The sequence below is a fragment of the Leptinotarsa decemlineata genome, unplaced genomic scaffold, assembly GCF_025532065.1.
Source record: "Leptinotarsa decemlineata unplaced genomic scaffold, Ldec_3_MD MMD2_tig00000218_RagTag_RagTag, whole genome shotgun sequence".
Classification (NCBI taxonomy): domain Eukaryota; kingdom Metazoa; phylum Arthropoda; class Insecta; order Coleoptera; family Chrysomelidae; genus Leptinotarsa; species Leptinotarsa decemlineata.
In genome coordinates this window covers 573,616-591,690 of record NW_027412545.1, presented here as the reverse complement: position 1 = coordinate 591,690, position 18,075 = coordinate 573,616, and the positions used below count along the sequence as shown (strand labels likewise).

At 34.5% G+C, this 18,075-nt stretch overlaps 1 protein-coding gene across 4 annotated transcripts in view; it reads left to right on the top strand.

Moving 5' to 3' along the window:
- The window catches only part of Ret (Ret oncogene), a 190,121-nt gene that overhangs the window by 168,294 nt on the left and 3,752 nt on the right, over positions 1-18,075 (top strand). For all 4 annotated transcript variants that reach the window (XM_074173183.1, XM_074173181.1, XM_074173180.1 and 1 more), the window contains 3 exons: positions 13,220-13,409; positions 14,898-15,081; positions 15,137-15,266. In XM_074173183.1, the coding sequence (XP_074029284.1) occupies positions 13,220-13,409; positions 14,898-15,081; positions 15,137-15,266 (504 nt within the window). The remainder of the gene's footprint in view (positions 1-13,219; positions 13,410-14,897; positions 15,082-15,136; positions 15,267-18,075) is intronic.

Sequence of the window (18,075 nt, the reverse complement as noted above, 5' to 3'; positions counted from 1 at the left end):
AATGAAAATGTAGCTGACCTGACAAAAACTTATTATGAAGTTAGAGGCCAAATCCAATTTATGGAACATTTGTTATCCAAAGATTGAAAACTTAAATCGAAATTACCCTGAATTGAAACAAGAAAATATGCAACTGAAATAATTATATTACGAACCTAGGGAGAAAAGTACGGAATGCCGTACTTCTCACAGGTGTTGCCTATACGATTTCTTCTCAATGTGGGATGAAAAGTTCTATTCTTTCGTTGACTTAGTGTTTTTCAATCACATAATAAAAATTGGACTGTTGTCACTTATTTCGAATTTTCAAAGACAGTTTGATAAATAATTTGATGCTAGGTTACCGAGAGAAAAAGTAAGTTATGATCATGCGCGTTAGTATTATTCAACCGCACTTTTGTTCCGCATACAGAAGACGAAACGCGAATTTTTCATCCCGCAGTGAGGAAAAAACTTTAAAAAAGCAAGAGAAATATTATATCGTGTTGCAACTGAAGATGAAAGTCTAGGTGAAGTATCATTCTCCAGAAAATGTATTGCTCTAGGGGTGAATCTCCAATTCAAGCTAGTAGTCTGAACTCAAGTGAAAATTCATCTCCTGAAGCGTATGATTCTATTCGGAAATATTCCCACGAGAGAAAAAAAAATTTTTGCTTCACCATCCTGGAAAAAAACCGATCTACAGATAAAAAGTATTCATATACTAAGTTGAAACATCTTCAGGAAAACAGTCCTTCAGAAATCGCACCTATTATATTGGACAAAAAAGTGGAAACATATTTCACTCTGATGAAAATTTTGGCTTAGGTTGAATAATCACCAAGCTAAGGCTATTCGGATTTAGTTAAACACTAACATGAAGACGTAATCATTGCTTCAAATACCGATATGTCAGGAACTGTAACAATTAATCTTCGTGATATGTTTGATCATTGCATCAGTCTGGGTCTGCGGCAAAACATTGAAATATTGAAAATATAGTGGTTGGAACAAAAATACCAATAGAGATCACATTCATTCTTCAACTACTTCAATAGTAAGAAATTACTTCTATCAGGTAATTCACTGATCATCAACTTTTGTTGTCCTGTCAAAAATCATAGACCCAGTAAGCATTGTATTTGCAGAATATCGGTCATATGATGATTTTCATGAGATGTCTGTACATAGAAATTATTTACGAATTCATCTTTGGATGATCGTCACCTCCATGACGTTTGTTATTGAATGTCACAGAAATTCATTTCAGGATTGCAATATTCAATACTCATATAAATCCATTCACTTCATCAATGAAGGAGAATCTGTATTTCTGTTGATGAATCAAAAACGTGAAACCTATCATTTCGGTTTCGTATTATAACAATCGACTCGAAAAAACAGCTCCATTTTATAGTCAAGGGGGGACACTTTCAAGGAATATTTGTAGTTCTCGTGGTTCAACCTCCAGGGATGGGTAGATGTTACCCTCAGAATCTTGTATTGAAGATGGTTTCAAGTGGTACATCATTTCACATAATAAAATTTCATGTGCCACAAAGATATTTCAAACGTAAAACCTACTCACGCTTATCTTATAAACTGTTCGAAATGTCGTCCATTTTGCTCTAAACAGTGATGAAGTATGTTTTCGAATTAGCCTCTAACATTACGAAGAACTACACTAGGAATAGACTGGCATGCTGCTGTAATTCGTCTTTTGAGTTCTTCAATATCAGAAGGTTGTGTTTCATAAACAACGGTTACAAGATGCCCGCAAAAAAAGAAATTCAAGGGTGATCTTGGAGGCCATTCATCTGCTCCTGTTCTGCCAATCTATCTATCCAAAATCTCTCGTTTAACCACTGTCGGACGGAAAGGAAATAATGAGATGGAGCACCGTCCTGCTGGAAATGTAACAAATCCTCCTGCAAAAGTTTATTACCTTTTGCACCTATTTGAGTTTCTAGCTCGTGAGTTATAAGTGGATCGATAGTATCTTCAAGCATTTCAAGGTACAGATTGCCAGTCAAGTTTTCTTCCAGAAATAATGGACCAATAATGGAATTTTCAAATATACCAGCCCTAACATTAATTTTTGTGGGTGAAACGTATGCCTTTCCCGAGTAATAGGTGGATTTTTGTCACTCTAATAGTGACAATTTTGTCTATTAACATTGCCATTTAGAAAAAATGAACACTTATCGCTGAAACAGATTTTTAACAGAAGATTAGGGATGCTATTTATTCGATAAGACATAATTTCACAAAACACTTTTCTTCTACCATAATCATCCTCGTGGAGATCTTGAAGAATCTGCATTTCATAATTATAAAATTTATGCATTATCAGTATCAGTATCTGTTCTGATTCTGATCGTAAGAAGCTCGTAGGCTCTACTCAGTGTTTCTCAAAGTGGGGGCCGCGGCGCCCTGTGGAACCTTTACTGGGGCTCCGTGGGCCACGGGTGAGTACCAAGGTTCAACGTTTCACAACATAGATAACCGAGAGTAAAGGTAATACGTCGGTACTTATTGATTAAAATCCTCTGATATAATATGATAATATCGGTAATTGCAAAATGCAATCCGTTCAGACAGCCACCTACCTACTTTCATTATTTAAATATCTAGTGTAGTTTTTACGTTCGGGCGCCGCAATAACCTTCAGAAACACTGCTCTACATCAAATGTCCCCAAAACTTCAATTTGAGCTGCATCATTCAGTACTCTTGGGTTATTCCTTCTTTTATTTGTCACTGAACCAGTTTCGTGAAACTCATCCACCAAATCAAGCAGATAACGGTGACCAACATTACAATCTGGATGTTTTTCATTAAAAAAAAATGCCGCCTTCGTGCGCACTTTCTAACTTCTCTATAAATTATAATAATTTCAATTCTGTCTTGAAGAATGTGAACCAGTTTTACACTTTTATACACTTATTAAAGTGATCACTGAACAACCCAACAGGTACAACTGTATGCAAAAAATCATACCGTTCAAATTTGCGAACCAATTTTTTGCCTCAAACTTTTTACAGCAGAAGTAACAAAAAAAGACGGCTATCTGTACACTTTCTACGATGAGAATTAAAAATTCAGCATATACTAAACACAACTTTACTATCATCTACGTTTCACTATTATACTACTTTTTGATGTAAATTAATTTGAGCTAATGGCCAATGTTACCCTGAATAAAGGGTTGGAACAGTACCATCTAATACTCTTACCAGTCCTGGTCAAACCATGCATCTCAGAGTAGGCGTACTAATAATTAATTCTGTTAGTTAAGAACGCTATTTTTCGAAAAATGCTCATCAAATCTACTATGCTCATAAGTGAGGGTATCATTGAAATCAGAATTGAACGCCAATCAAAATGATGTGCCACTGGCACGTACCCTTCCTAGAGGTTGAACGACGAGGGCTACAAATAGTCCTTGAAAGTGCCCCCCTTAACAATGAAATTGACCTGTTTTTTGATTCCTCATATTGTTTACTGGAAGGAAGATATTGAGGGTGGAAAGTTTTCAAATTGACACCCTGTATACTTGGATACGACAGTTATTAGTGATTCAGAATAACCTTATTTCAAGTCCATTTTCTAGACATTCTCCAAGGGTTCAAAATCTGAACAATACCGCCTTCAGTTTTTCCATTTTATATTTTATATGAGAATCCCACTCTAGATACCTATCAATATACATGACTAGATATTTAATTTCATTGATTGAATAAAACATGAAGATCCGAAAGGACAGTCATTTGAAGAATTGGAACTGAAGAATATGACGGTTTTTCCAGATTAATGGTCAATATTCTATGTTCGAACCAACCTTTGATAAACAAGAAGTCATTTTCTACATTATTTACATTATATTTTAGTGTTGAACAATTTTTAGCCTAAAAAATGTAACAGTATCTTTTGCATATCCAGTAATATCCTTGGATTTCATTTTAAAAGAATAGTCCAAATATGAATTGAATAGGATATGACCTATACCTTTTCTCTGGGGTACTTCCTATTCAATGTATTTTTGGTCGCTGAATCGCCTGTTTACTTTGTTACCTTTATATGTATATGTATATTTAAAGTTTGTCCAAGCTTTCGGAAATTTAATAAATTGTTTTCATCATCAGGGATGCTACAATTTGAGGGTGTAAGTAATATTAATATATAATTATGAATGGTTAGACTTACAACTTTTTGAGGATGTTTCATACGATGGTTATGTAAAATATTGGACACAACATAATGGATGAGCATTGATACAATACATCTATAAAACTGGTTAAAGGATGTCTAATATTAGATAAAAAGATAAAATATTTGTGAAAAACGTTACAGTTTAAAATTATTTTGAAGGAAGAATAATGTCACATGTCGAAATTTCACAAAACATTACATTTGGAAGGATTGACAGATAGTTGACATGGCATATGTCAGTGGTTCTAGTGATAAAAGCTGTTACCAAATTTCTACCTGTGCAGCTTTTTTTAAAGTGAATGTAGGATGATAACATTTGGATTAAAGTATAAAGTACATTATTCTATTAATGCTAGATTAGGTGAATTCATTGAAACACTGTTATATGGATTTTTATCTAACGTCAAAAGATAGGAATATATTTCACTAAGATGATTAATATCTGTTTTCTTGTCAATGCAATTTTTATTTTCAGCAATGAAGGCCATTTCAAGAAAGGACCTTTTTGTTAAATGTGTTTCACTAGCTAAGACCTTAGTGGCATCAAAATTCATATGGTGGTCAAACTTATTGACATGTTCAGCTAGAGCACATCTTTCAGGATGGTGTCTACAATCGCTTTTTCCTCATATATTTCATTTCCATCAGAAGTATCAAAAAAAGTACACATTATTAGATATTATAATTGATTTGACAATATGAACTACACAACCACAAACGTACAATTTAGGGCTCTCCTGTTCATGAAAGAAAACTTTTGTCTCTTCCCTCAAAAAAAATTTTGGAGAAATTAGTGATACAAGGGGAAATTGTCGCGCCATGTGACGCCATGTGGATATTGGCAATACGTCCACTGTAAGTGGACGTACTGCCAATATAAGATAATACAACATAATACCGCAGTACGGAAAAATTATCTGCCGTAGGAACAGAAAAAAGTCACAGAGTACCAAATCTTGTGAATACAGTGGCTAAGGCATCTTAACGTTGTTGTTATTGTTGTTGGCAAAAAATTGCGAAGAAGCAATGCCGAGTGAGCAGGTGCATTATGGTGATTTAAAAATCATGAATTGTTTTTTCATAATACCGATTGTTTTCTACGTATTGCTTCATGAAAGCGGCGCGGAACTCTAAGATAATACTTCTTATTCAATGCACGACCATAGCGCAAGAACTCTTGATGCAATACGTCACGTTAATCGAAGAAAACAGTTAGCAAAACCTTGACATTTAATCAAACTTGGGGTGCTTTCGTCTGTCGAAATCTAGAAATTTGGAAACAAATATCGGTGCCATACGCTTCATGTTCAATATTGCATGGTATGAGCCAAACGATATGCTGACATCCTCAGCAACTTCTTTAATTGTGATTCGACGATTCTACACAGCCATCATGAAGTTTCAAGTACTTTTACACAAAATTTGATACAAATTCTTTGATCCATGTTTTTCAATAGCAGAAAATCATTGAACATGCCAAACACTTCTAACTTTTATTCCTTTCACCAACAAAATGAACATGCTGAACAGCTGAAACTGAGGACATTTGTACCAACATAAAAAAATGAAAAAATTCTAATTTTTTTCTGAACAGTCCACGTTAATGATGATAAATGCAAAAACATTATAATCAAGGAGTAAAAAGCAAAAAATGAGGAAGAATTCGAACTAAGTTAAAGAATATTTGTTGTAGATGCTAATTATCTAACTGTAGTTATTGATTCAAATATTTCAACACCTTTTACAAGTAATGGAAGATTAAGCTTGTAACATTCACTTAGAAACATTGTCAATCACTCTCAAACAAACGACAAATCTTAGCATTTGGTTCTTGAAAGTCACTATTTGTTCACCACTCTATCTTTCTGATAGAATTCTTATTGAGTGTGAAATTATTATTTAATAAACATGTATTTTAGACAATGAGGCTTTTTCCTAATACGTATACCTACCTGGATTTGAAATCTGAAACACTTAGCATGAATTACCCACATTGAATGGAACAAAGTAGAGTGTCCAGAATTCACGAGATATTTATAAAGATAGGAAAATATAACCAACCACGCACTTGAAATTTATGATATCCTGGAGGCAGTAAATTGAAGGAATGGATATTCCCTGCTGGAACTGATCGATTTTGTCCACAAAATAAATCATAAAGCACCTTATGAGAAAACCGACATCTGGAAAATCGGATATACATACCCACACATGTGCAGAGTATTCGAGAGTTTTGCTACAGACTATATTTCCTTAAAAATATATATAATTTTTATGTATAATACATGAAATAATTTTACCAACATTTGCCGGAAATCAAGTATTACCTCCTGTAATAGCACGCCGTATATCAAAACACATTCGATTTTTCTTTGCGCAATTTTCCCCACAGAGAAAATTCTTGCACATGTTACTGGTTTGTAAACATCTCTGTAATCAGTACAATTATCACCTGAAGACTAGTTTTGAAGTATTTACTGACTAACTCATACCAAAATAACATTTGGGCAATATAAGAACATATGCTTTCACGACCAGAGTCACAAAATTCGGGCTGGTGGACCATAGTTGAATGTAGTAACAAACGCTTCGACTGCTACTGTGATAGACATCATCAGTGGTAATACATCGACTACGATTACTCGAATTATATTTCGAAGTCAACCACTGATGATGTCTACCGCCAACAAAACGTCGATGGAACTACAAGTTCCATCGACCACGGCCTACCAACACGGAGCTGTCTTGCATTCCCATTAATTTCATTGAATCTCTCGTTACGTAGAGCATGCGTTTGTTAATGAAGCAGTTCAACTGTTTTTGTATGTGAACAAAGACTCAGGTAACCGAGTAGAAGAATGGAAGACGAAATAATGTTTACGAATAGGAGAACTATGATGATTCCAAAAGTAGCAATGAGTACAGCCTATACGATTTTCAATAAATTCTGTAGATCGAGTGATGCAAATGGCTTATCAACTAACATAATGAAACTGATATCATCTCATTCATGCATTTTCATTGACTTGTCGAAAACATGCGATACAGTTGACTACAACCTTTTACTGAAAACACTAGAAGATATTGGTATGAGAGGTGATGCTCTGAACTTGTTCAAGACCTATCTTACTAATAGATTTCAGTGTGTGAGAATTGATGACATTTTGAGTGATACACAAAAAATTATAGGATTCCCCCAAGGTACAGTTCTGGGGCCAATTTTCTTCAACATATATGTTGATGGACTATATTCCATCAGGAGTAAAAGTGAAATACTAGGCTTCGCAGAAGATACAGCCATTTTTTACAAGGCAAACTGAGAGCAACTGGAACATGTAGTTAGATCAGATCTGGTTTTGATAAAAAATTGGCTCGAACATCGATTATTGAATCTGGAGAAAACTCACTATATACCTTTCAGTTGTAAAAATTCCAGAAAACATTGTTTTTCACGACTGAAAATTGATCAATATGTAATACTTCCTGAAGCTGAAGTGAAATACTTAGGAGTAATAATATATTCGTATCTTAAATGGGATGCTCATATTCAGTATATTTGTAATAAGTTGCGTTGCATACTTTTTAAATTTATATTTTTGATACAAATATTAATGAACTGTAACCTCAATTTTGTACCATGCACTTGTAGCAAGTCACCTGAGCTACGGAATTGCTTGTTGGGAAGGAACCTATCATACGCACCTTCGCCCTCTTGAGGTGCTCTAAAACAGGTTCCTGAAATTGATACTGTCCAAACCGCTTTATTATTCAACTGAAACTCTGTTCAACGAAGCAGCAGTTTTTTATATTCGCCAGCTCTTTTATTATAATATTATCATCCATTACCATAAGAACAGAAATTTCGCTCTACCGACTCACTTGCACACCCGCAGAAAAACTGATCATGTTGTTTTCCAGACACAAAATCAATTTTCTAACACTTTAATACCCAACTGGCTCCGAAATACTATTTCTGAGTTTTAAAAAACATATGTTTTAAAATATGTTTTACCGTTAATCAGCTGTCGCCCCCATACGATCGACAACTCTCAGAAGTTGAGAAACTTGTGCGAGCTAAGGACTAACGAGGTCTTACCTTTTAACGTGTGATTCGCACTTTTCTAATGATTCACTTGTGTAAAGGAAATTAAAACTATTCATTTTTTCTCAACCTAGGATAGTAGTTTCCGATTTTGTTGAGAGAAAAAATACTTGAATTCAATGTACATAATTAGGTACTATCATTTCAATTAGGAAACCACACACTACATCGTTTTATTTATATTACATATTTGATTGTGTTCCATTGATTGTGCCATTTTCTTTCACTAGTATATAGGTATGTATTAGTCTTTCCATTTACTTAAAAGTTTTACTTTCTACGTTGTATTTTACGTTGTGTAACTGAAATTGCCACTAACTTGAACTCTTGAACTCTTATATATCTTTTTTACTATAATTAATGTTATAGGTTCAACTTTATATCTATATATTATATCTTTGTGTTTTGATAAATTCTTGAAATTGTAGTGTTTTTGTTATATGAAGCAAGTGCTTTTGCACCTATCGTCATTTTTCTCTATTCTACTATTATTATTATAATTATTATGTTGTGTGAAACCTTTCAAATGAATGAATGAAGTTATTATTATCATTATTATCGTTCATTGAAAAACAACGATAATCATAATTTGGTGGGTGGTGGTAATCAAAAGAAATGATATTGAACATCGACAAAGTCTTTAGGTGACTCTGTTGATTACAAGAATACAAGATGGAAGATTCATCGCGTTTCACCTATTCTGAAAAATGGCGACAATTATACAAAATTATCGAGAAATCTCAATTTCAGGTGCATTATCTAAACTATTTGAGATAATTTTGTACGATTCCTTTCATGATTCAACTGAAAACATGATATCTGAGAAACAACATGGTTTTTCAGATGGGAAATATTGTAAAAAAAACTTTCTTGTATATCCCAGTATGTTTGAAGTATTCGAAGGAAGAGATCAGATAAATGTAATTTACATGGGTATTTCCAAAAGTGTTGATGAAATCGACATATTGATTTTTTTAATAAATTTAAGTGCTATTGGTTTCACCGATGTCGTATCAATTTGGTAAGAAATATATGTTTCTCTCATTATCAGAACCCAAGGATCATACTTGAGACCGTTTTTTTTATGAATAATATCATGATGAAAATAGATTCGTTTCTACCCTTTTTTTTCAAAGAATTTTTCACTTCGGGAAAATATACCCCTTTCAATTCAAGCAAGATTCCTATGGCTGACCTTGAATCGAATAAGCGGAGGAATGTAATTAATACTGGTGATTGTTTTCCACGATTTTCATGAAGAGATAGAGAAGTAGAAAGCCAAAAGCTGTTTTTTAGAAAATAAATATTTTTGAAACTTCGAAAGTTCGATATCTAGAAGATTGCCAAAGCACCCAAAGAAATGTCAAAATTATATTTGAATGGTGATGTAGCAATAATTTCAAACTTAATGCAAAAATGCTATGAAATAACTTTCACAAAAAAAATGTATCTCTTTGATATTTGACTATAAAATAGAATGAACCCAACTAAGTAGATTCCAAAGATTTCGGGGTTACATTCGATAAGAAACGCTGATCATGTGAGACAAGCTGTGTTGTCGGAATCCTTGGCTTCATGATAAGAAATAGCAAGGATATTGGCATATGTCAGGTCAAAATCAGAATATGACATACTTCTGTGGTGTCCTCCATATGCCAATTACTCATATATGTATGCCAATCACCCAGCGGAACTTTCTGAAATTCATTCAGTCCATTCTGTTTGGTATATATCCTGGGAGAGAAATCCCTTATAGTCAATTACTCGAAGAATTGAAGTCCGTTAGTTCAAGTACCAGACGACTAATTTTAACAGTGACATTTTTCTTTTATCTGTTAAATAACAAAAATGACTGTGCGTACACATTTATTATCAAAAATCCCTTTTGTGTTCCTTGCCATAACACTGAATATAAAATAACATCATACTTATATTCTGCAAGAATAAACATTGTATTCAAATCACCTGTCACGAGTTGCTGCAAAAAGTTTAATACTGTGATATCCATTATTCATCTCTCAATGATAATCCCGCTGAATTTTATCCAACGTGACCCGTTGATGTTCTTTTTTACGTCACATAAATGGACTATATTGTATCTGCCAATGTCCTCTCTCTCATAAAACAAAATTTAGGGTGTCTCCAAGGGCTCCAATAAATTCAATACATCGCCAGAACACTTCGTGACACGACTATCGTCAAACTTAAACCAGTCCGTTTCGTCTTTGACTAAAGCGTAATAATGAGCAAATTCAACGCCAGAACCACAGTAAACAATGACTGCATCAATATGCATTCATTTTTGCTACCTCTTGAATATTTACTACAAAGTAAACAAGAGAGGTTTTTCCAGAAAAAGATTCACAAAAACTTCCTTTTTGTGTTTCTTGCCATAACACTGAATATAAAATAACATCATACTTACATTCTGCAAGAATTAACATTCCATTCAAGTCACCAGCCACGATTTACTGCAAACATTTCGAAACTGTGGTATGATATCCATTATTCATCTCTTAATGATAATCGCCGCTGAATGTTATCCAACATACTCCGTTGATGTTCTTTTTAACCTCACATAAATGGACTATATTATGTTATGAAATTAATAAAATTAACGTGTCTCCCAAAATACAAATCATAAAATTATAAAACAACAATCAAAATTGATTGGCGCTCCGGGGCAACCTTATTGGTTCCAGTGGCGCATTCGCTTCGCAGGAAAACCCAGAATTTTTCCAGAAAAAGATTTACAGATATAAGACGACATAGACTGTACGAAATCATTCAAACCAGAGCGGAAAATTAGTTTCAGAGCATTTTCTGTAATGAAGTCCTGTACCTGTTCGAAATGAATTCATTATTATCATTATGTTTATTTCATCATATCCATATGCATCGTAATTTTATTTCAAAATACAGAGACTGAGGTTTGTTACAATTGGGGCCAAAGTTCCATAATTATTTACTACAATTAGACGGATAGTTGTGTCTGTTGAGAACTGGTAAATTTAATACGAAATGTTATGAATCATTCCATTATGAAATCTGTCATATTCATCTTCATTCGCAAATGTCCAACATGAAACCGGATGATCTGAATCCATTACTATCAGATTTGATTATATCTTGAGTAATTACCTGGAATCACATCAATTGTTTTGACATAAAATAAGTTCTGAAAATGAGAATATACAGGGTGTTTTTAATATGGATACGAAATGTTTCTTTGAACATATATCCGGAGTTTTTGAGACACAGAGCGTTGAAGTTGAAAACATAACGGTATTTATGAAAATCATAAATATCCTATCATAATAAGCTTTGCTCGGACTGGTTATTAGTCATATCAGGAAATGCTAGTTGAAATTCTAGAAATTCACATTCGTTTAATCACAATTAGAGAAGTTGCTGAGGATGTAGGTATATGCAGACTCATGCCATTCAAGTTTTTTGTGAAATTTGGGCATGAAGCGTGTTACAGCGAAGCTTGTTTGAAAATTGTTGAATTTGATACGAAAAAACGTCGCATGAACATCGCTCAGGAATTTTTGAATGACGTCAGTGACCCGTCATTGGGTCATAACTGGTACAGAATCATGGGTATATGGTTAGGGCGTCGAAACCAAACTCCAATCGTCATGATGGAAGAGCCCAGGAGAGTCAAGACCAAAAAAAGCATCCAAAGTTTCATCGAATATCAAGATTTGGCTCAGTGTTTTCTCCGATTACCATGGCGTAGTACATCAGTGCACATGGTCGAATGGTCAATAAGGAGTATTACTTTGAAGTTAGACTTCGCCTGCGAGAAGAGATACACAGAAAACGTCGGGCATTGTGGAAGAACAATTCATGGCTTCTGCTTCACGTTAATGCACCTAATCACATTGATTATTCGTTATTTTTCGGCTGATAACACCGTAATCATGTATCAGCCACTGTATTTACCAGATTCAGCCCCCTGCGTATTTGTTCTGTTCCCAAGATGGAAGAGATAACCGGAGGACGGCGGATTCCGATGATTGAGGAGATGAAATCCAAATCGCTGAGGAAACTTCAGGACATACCAAAAAGTACATATCAGAACTGCTCCGAGGTTTGGAAAAAACCCTGGCACAAGTGTATTATATCTAGGGGGGACTATAGGAAGGGGACTAAACATATGTTTTTTAGAAAAACGAAAATCCAACAAATTTTTTGATAAGAAAGCGTATATGTTTTCTGCTGTGGTGCCAATTAAGACGCCACTACAATCTAGTTGGGGCTACAAAAGCTCCTTATCACTTCGAATAAATTCCCAAATTTCAGCCAAAACGGATTGATGTTTGTTTTTCCAACTTAAACGTCCTGTATCTCAGAAATGAAGTAACTTTGGAATATGTTCAAATTATTTTTTTCTTAAAACAGGCTAACAAGTCATTCTCTGGAATCTAGTACTGTAGTTAGGAAATAAGTATACCTCATTCAGTAAGCATAATATTCAAGACTATATTTGATGGTCCTAGTAGAAAATAATAATGAAGGTAGACATAAAAAATGTTCCAAAAATTTCGAATGAGAGATAATGCCTTATTTTTTAAGACATAAATTGATGTGCCGATTTTCAGTGCAAAAGAGAACATACTCATTTTGCAAAATTTTAAAAGCACATATTACAGTGAAAGTATTGAAGAATAATGATAAAGGACCCATTTTATTACTCCAATATGTTGTATCTGTTTCAGTTTCGTTTTCTTGATTCAAACATATTTGAATATGCATCTCCTCTTCATTGAGATACGATATTGTGTAGAATTATGTCAGAAAGTATGTTACACTCATATGAAACAAATTAGTTCAAATCTGTTTTAAAAAAGTTCCAACGCAGAAAGTCTTCAACATTGTGAAACGGAACAAAATATTGTACAATCAACATATCGTTTTTCAGGTCATACAACAGTTGCTGTGAAGACACTGAAGGATGATGCAAGAGAATCGGAACTCAATGACCTCCTCTCCGAATATCAACTACTCAAAGAAGTCTCTCACCCTAATGTGATTCGACTTCTAGGAGTTTGCACTGAACCAGAAGGACCCGTGTATCTCATTATAGAATATGCAGAGCATGGATCACTGAGGTGAGTCGAAAAATGAAAAATAATTCCGACTGAAAAAAATTACCGATATTTGTGTATTTTACTACTTCGAAACATTACTAGAACCATAACTGATTCTTTCTTCCTCCCATGTCTTCACGGCACCCACTTCAACGATTTTGTTTTCTCAACTAGTTTATCACTTTCTTTGTTGGATGTTGTCATATTCTTCTGGATATAATTTGGTTTTCCATCGACTGATTGTCTTCTGTGATTCAGTGCCTGTCATTTGTATGAAATATGGCAAATTGTCTCTGTCACTATGTTATAGTGTCGGCAGTTGAGGTATCCTTTTCTACAATCCCATTTGATTTGAGTGACTACCTAATGGACAGTGTCCAGAGTGAGTATAACTAGGTGAAGTAAATTGATTCTTCATCGAATCAGTTCTCTAGCACTTTTCCAGCCGGTGTCTATCAATATTTTTCCGTGTGTGTTCTCGGGTGCATTACATTTCCTGATGTGGTTCCGTACCAGTCTCGTTGTCTCCCTCGGGTTCATCATTACCCCCTGTGCTTGACATTGATACTTCTTGCGATCGATTGGCAAAATTGTTCGCGGTGACTGAAGATTATTTCTACCTCAAAATATAATTTTAACGGTACGAAAATGCATTGAAACCTGTCCTCCAAATACCTCCGATCATTCACTGATTCAGATAGCATTTCAGATACTCCTATCGAACGTATCAGTCTTTTTTATCCGTTGGTTTCGCTTTATATGAATAATTTGGATGTTTTCGTTTGTATAATCATACAGTACAGTCATAAATTAGCAGTATCAAGCATGAGATGTAAGATGCAGGAGTAATAAACCAGAGACTGTATGAAGGAGCAAATATCAAGGTTTTGGAGTCTTACCAATGAGATCAAGCTAGATGAAGATTTCTGAAAATTAAGATACATCAAAATTGATCTGCAAAGGGTGAAGTGGAACAGGCCATTCAGTTCTTATTTTTGTGCATATCTCTCTAACAGTAATGATATTAAATTGTTAGATGTAGCCGTTACTACGTGGTAGGAAATCATGATAAAGAAATGATAATTAAAACTTTCTATGTTTTTAGCCACTTTTATTTGTAACTAATGTTACTGCAGTTTCGTCCTATAAGGACATTTTCAAACTTATACAAACTCATTATATATTTTCAAACTCATACAATAAATTTGATCGTTATCGGCAGTAGGATCTAACGATGCTTGTCTTCAGTTACGGTCCAAGCATGATGTGATTTCACTGTTTTCTCTTTGACTGCAGCTGATGAAAGTAATCAGCAAATAACTCAAATGAACAAAATTGGTGGTGGAGATATATAAACGAGGTTTGTTGTGAGTTCAGTGATGTACTATTATTTACTTTAACTGAGTTAGCTAGTGGAAGAATTATTGAATTTAGAATGAATAAACAAATTGGGTGGAAAGTTTTTTAGAAGAACCAACCATCGCAGGTAAGATTTTTTTCAATTTTCAGAAACTATCTGCGGCGTAGCAGAAAACTCCAACAAGATTTCATCAATGACAAGTCACCACTAGCCCCGAAGGAAAATGATGAATTCAATTACGATGAACCAAAAACCAGTGACATCACGCCAAATACTCTTCTTTCTTTCGCATGGCAAATATCTAATGGGATGGCATATCTTAGTGATATAAAAGTAATTTAAAATACCAAAACATTAGTTTCAAGGAGTTGAAAGTTTTCTGTTTCAGTTAGTACATAGAGACTTGGCTGCAAGGAACGTATTATTAGCTGCCGACAAAGTATGCAAAATATCTGATTTTGGTTTAACTCGAGATGTTTATGAAGATAATGCTTATTTGAAACGGAGCAAAGGAAGAGGTGAGATTTATGGATTGTAATTGAATCATGATGTAGCTTAGGATACATGATTTCCGAACCCATTGATTCCACGGTGTATGGTGTAGTCATCAGTTGATGATATTGTCGTACCCTCACGAGTGTAACCTTCGGGAAAAAAAATATCCATTTCAGGAATTCAGTCCATAAAAAATACGAGCAAACAAAAAATTTTTTAATGAATAAGAAATAATTCCACAAGATTGTCATCTGTTTTCAGAAGTGAAAGGTACAAGGAATATGGACTCAATAAAATACATACACAATGCCCTACTCCAAACACCAACCTCTCACACACAGAAATATATTGTGTCAGAGACATTGCTCTAGAACTAATGAAATCATCAAATTATCTACAGGCCAGTCTCATCTTACCTACACTGTGTGTTAATGAACTGACAGCTATCAGAAAACAATTAGTCCCCTGGCTAACACCAAGAAGGGCGTTGGATTATATCCTGCACATGATGTAGGCGATGCAACGGCCGAAATCGATTTTCAAGACTGGCTGTAAATCTAATTATCTACAAGAACAATTCGTTCAGGCCAGTTCCAACTTACCTACACTACATAATACACACAATACAGACAATATAATCCACCGCCCTTCGTGGAATTAGCCAGGGAAGTAGTTGTTTTCTGATAAGTGTCAGTCCATCAACCTACAGTGTAGATAAGTTGAGACTGGCCTGAATGAATTGTTCTGGGAGATAATTTTATTTATAGCCAGTCTTCAAGAATGCCTACTCAATGTATTGAAATTATATTTGAAAAATGAAGATCATCGTGGAAATATTATGTCAGTTGATAACCATTGAGTTAGGTGTTCCTAGAATTCAGTACTGAAACCCTATTAATTTTTGATATATACCTACTGATGACCTGATGGAATATTTTCTAGGGTTACCAGCGATTCATACAGTAAATTATGCAGATGAACCTAATTTTATAGTTAGAGGCTTTTTGGGAAGTGTATGGATAAGTGAAAATATGGGGATAAACCATCACTTAACACATTCAAAAGAGCATTGATGAAGTTCACAATCAATAATATTTTGTTATCTTTAAAAAAGAGGATATGTACAACTTGAATATTGTGTTTCTATAGAAATGTTAGTCACCATATTGGACTACAAAGTCCTCAGATTGTAAACAAAATGCTATATTTTGTGATTCATATCTAGTTTATGTATAAGACATTTTACTGAGTTCCCATTATGCCATCATAAACTGTGACGATGAGGAATTTTGAATTGAGGTACCGATGTGAATATTTTAAAATCCAGATTGAAAAAGTTCAGCATGGAGAAAACTGCTGCACAAATGATGATTTTTCGATATTTTTGTTTGATAGGCTTGTTTTGATATGAATTCTACATTGGAAATCGAAATTCATTAAAGTCTAGTAAGTAAGGTCTACTTAATGTGCTTTGATATTTCTATGTATCCCGAGTTTCCATCAATCTTAGTAATTTCTTAAAAAAAAACTTATGATAAGTTGCATATTCATGTAGTATTGCCTGATTATTTATCCTACGTTTATTTGAAAATGAAGAAACGAAAAAAAAATATGGAGAAAAATGTCACACTTTCATTTTTCAATCATTGAAGGTATCTTTGAGTAATGCATAAATAGAAATGTGATCTTAGTATGCACTTCACTGACTCTGGTATTGGAAGAACTGGCTCAGACCATGTAATTTTGGGGAAATAAGCACTGTAGCAACCGATACGTGCCACAATTATAAGATTAGATTCTACAAGACATGGTCTATGGCCCGAGGACGAGACGAGAACGAACCAGAAGAAAGATGATGATCTGAAGGTGTTTCGAAGCTGACTCAAGAACTGAGTTCAACCTGATTGGAGCAAAAGAAATACACCGAAGTGAAAAAGCAAACATCAGAAGTATTCTGAACCAACTCTGTGGGAGTCAACCAGGAGAACATATCAACATCGCTTTGGTCTGAGTTTCACCTTCTGGATCAACTATCGCCGTGTCGTGAAAAGAGCTCAGAATGGTCTTGTTGAAGGAACTGGAATACGGAGAAAAATATCACCTACGGCACCTACGGACTATAAGCAATTGGAAGGAGCGGTGGCTTGGAAAGAAAGTAGGAGAAATATACTGAGTAGAAGCAAGATCCTCCAAAGCGAGAGACACTGGTTGGTTATATCAACCTTAGAGAAACAAACCAGTTCAGCCAAAATTGCAGATGAGCTGAAAATGACCCTTCTTGGTGACTAAAAATATACATTCAATTCTAAGGACAAATATCATCAGTTGCCACATTAAAAGACTGATTCCCTTCGATGATAATGATCCTCTCAAACAGTTACAGAACAATAAAGCAAAGACATTAAAAAAGACTTAGTATTTTGAAGAGAGAGGCAGTATCACGCTATTGAATGTTGCATTCCACACTGGGAATAAGTAATTTGAAAACAGATGTAAGCGAATTATTCTGCAGTCAGCAGCAACTGTATGAAACAACACTCATAATGCATATACCAGAAAGTTCCTTCTGTTACATAGTGAATGAAGTCGAAGACGAGTTACGAGACAAAATGAAGATTAAATCATCTAACTAAAGGAACAATTTAACAATTAGGATTTGCTGTGGAGATACATTGTGGAATAACTGAATGAATTAAAAGTATGATTGAAGATGAACTGAACTCTGGAACTCTGGGTTATTGATGAAGTTGTTGGTTGAGTGACACAAGGGTAACATAATTCAAAAAATGAGCATAGAAATTAAATATAGTTGTTGGAATACATAGTGCCTAA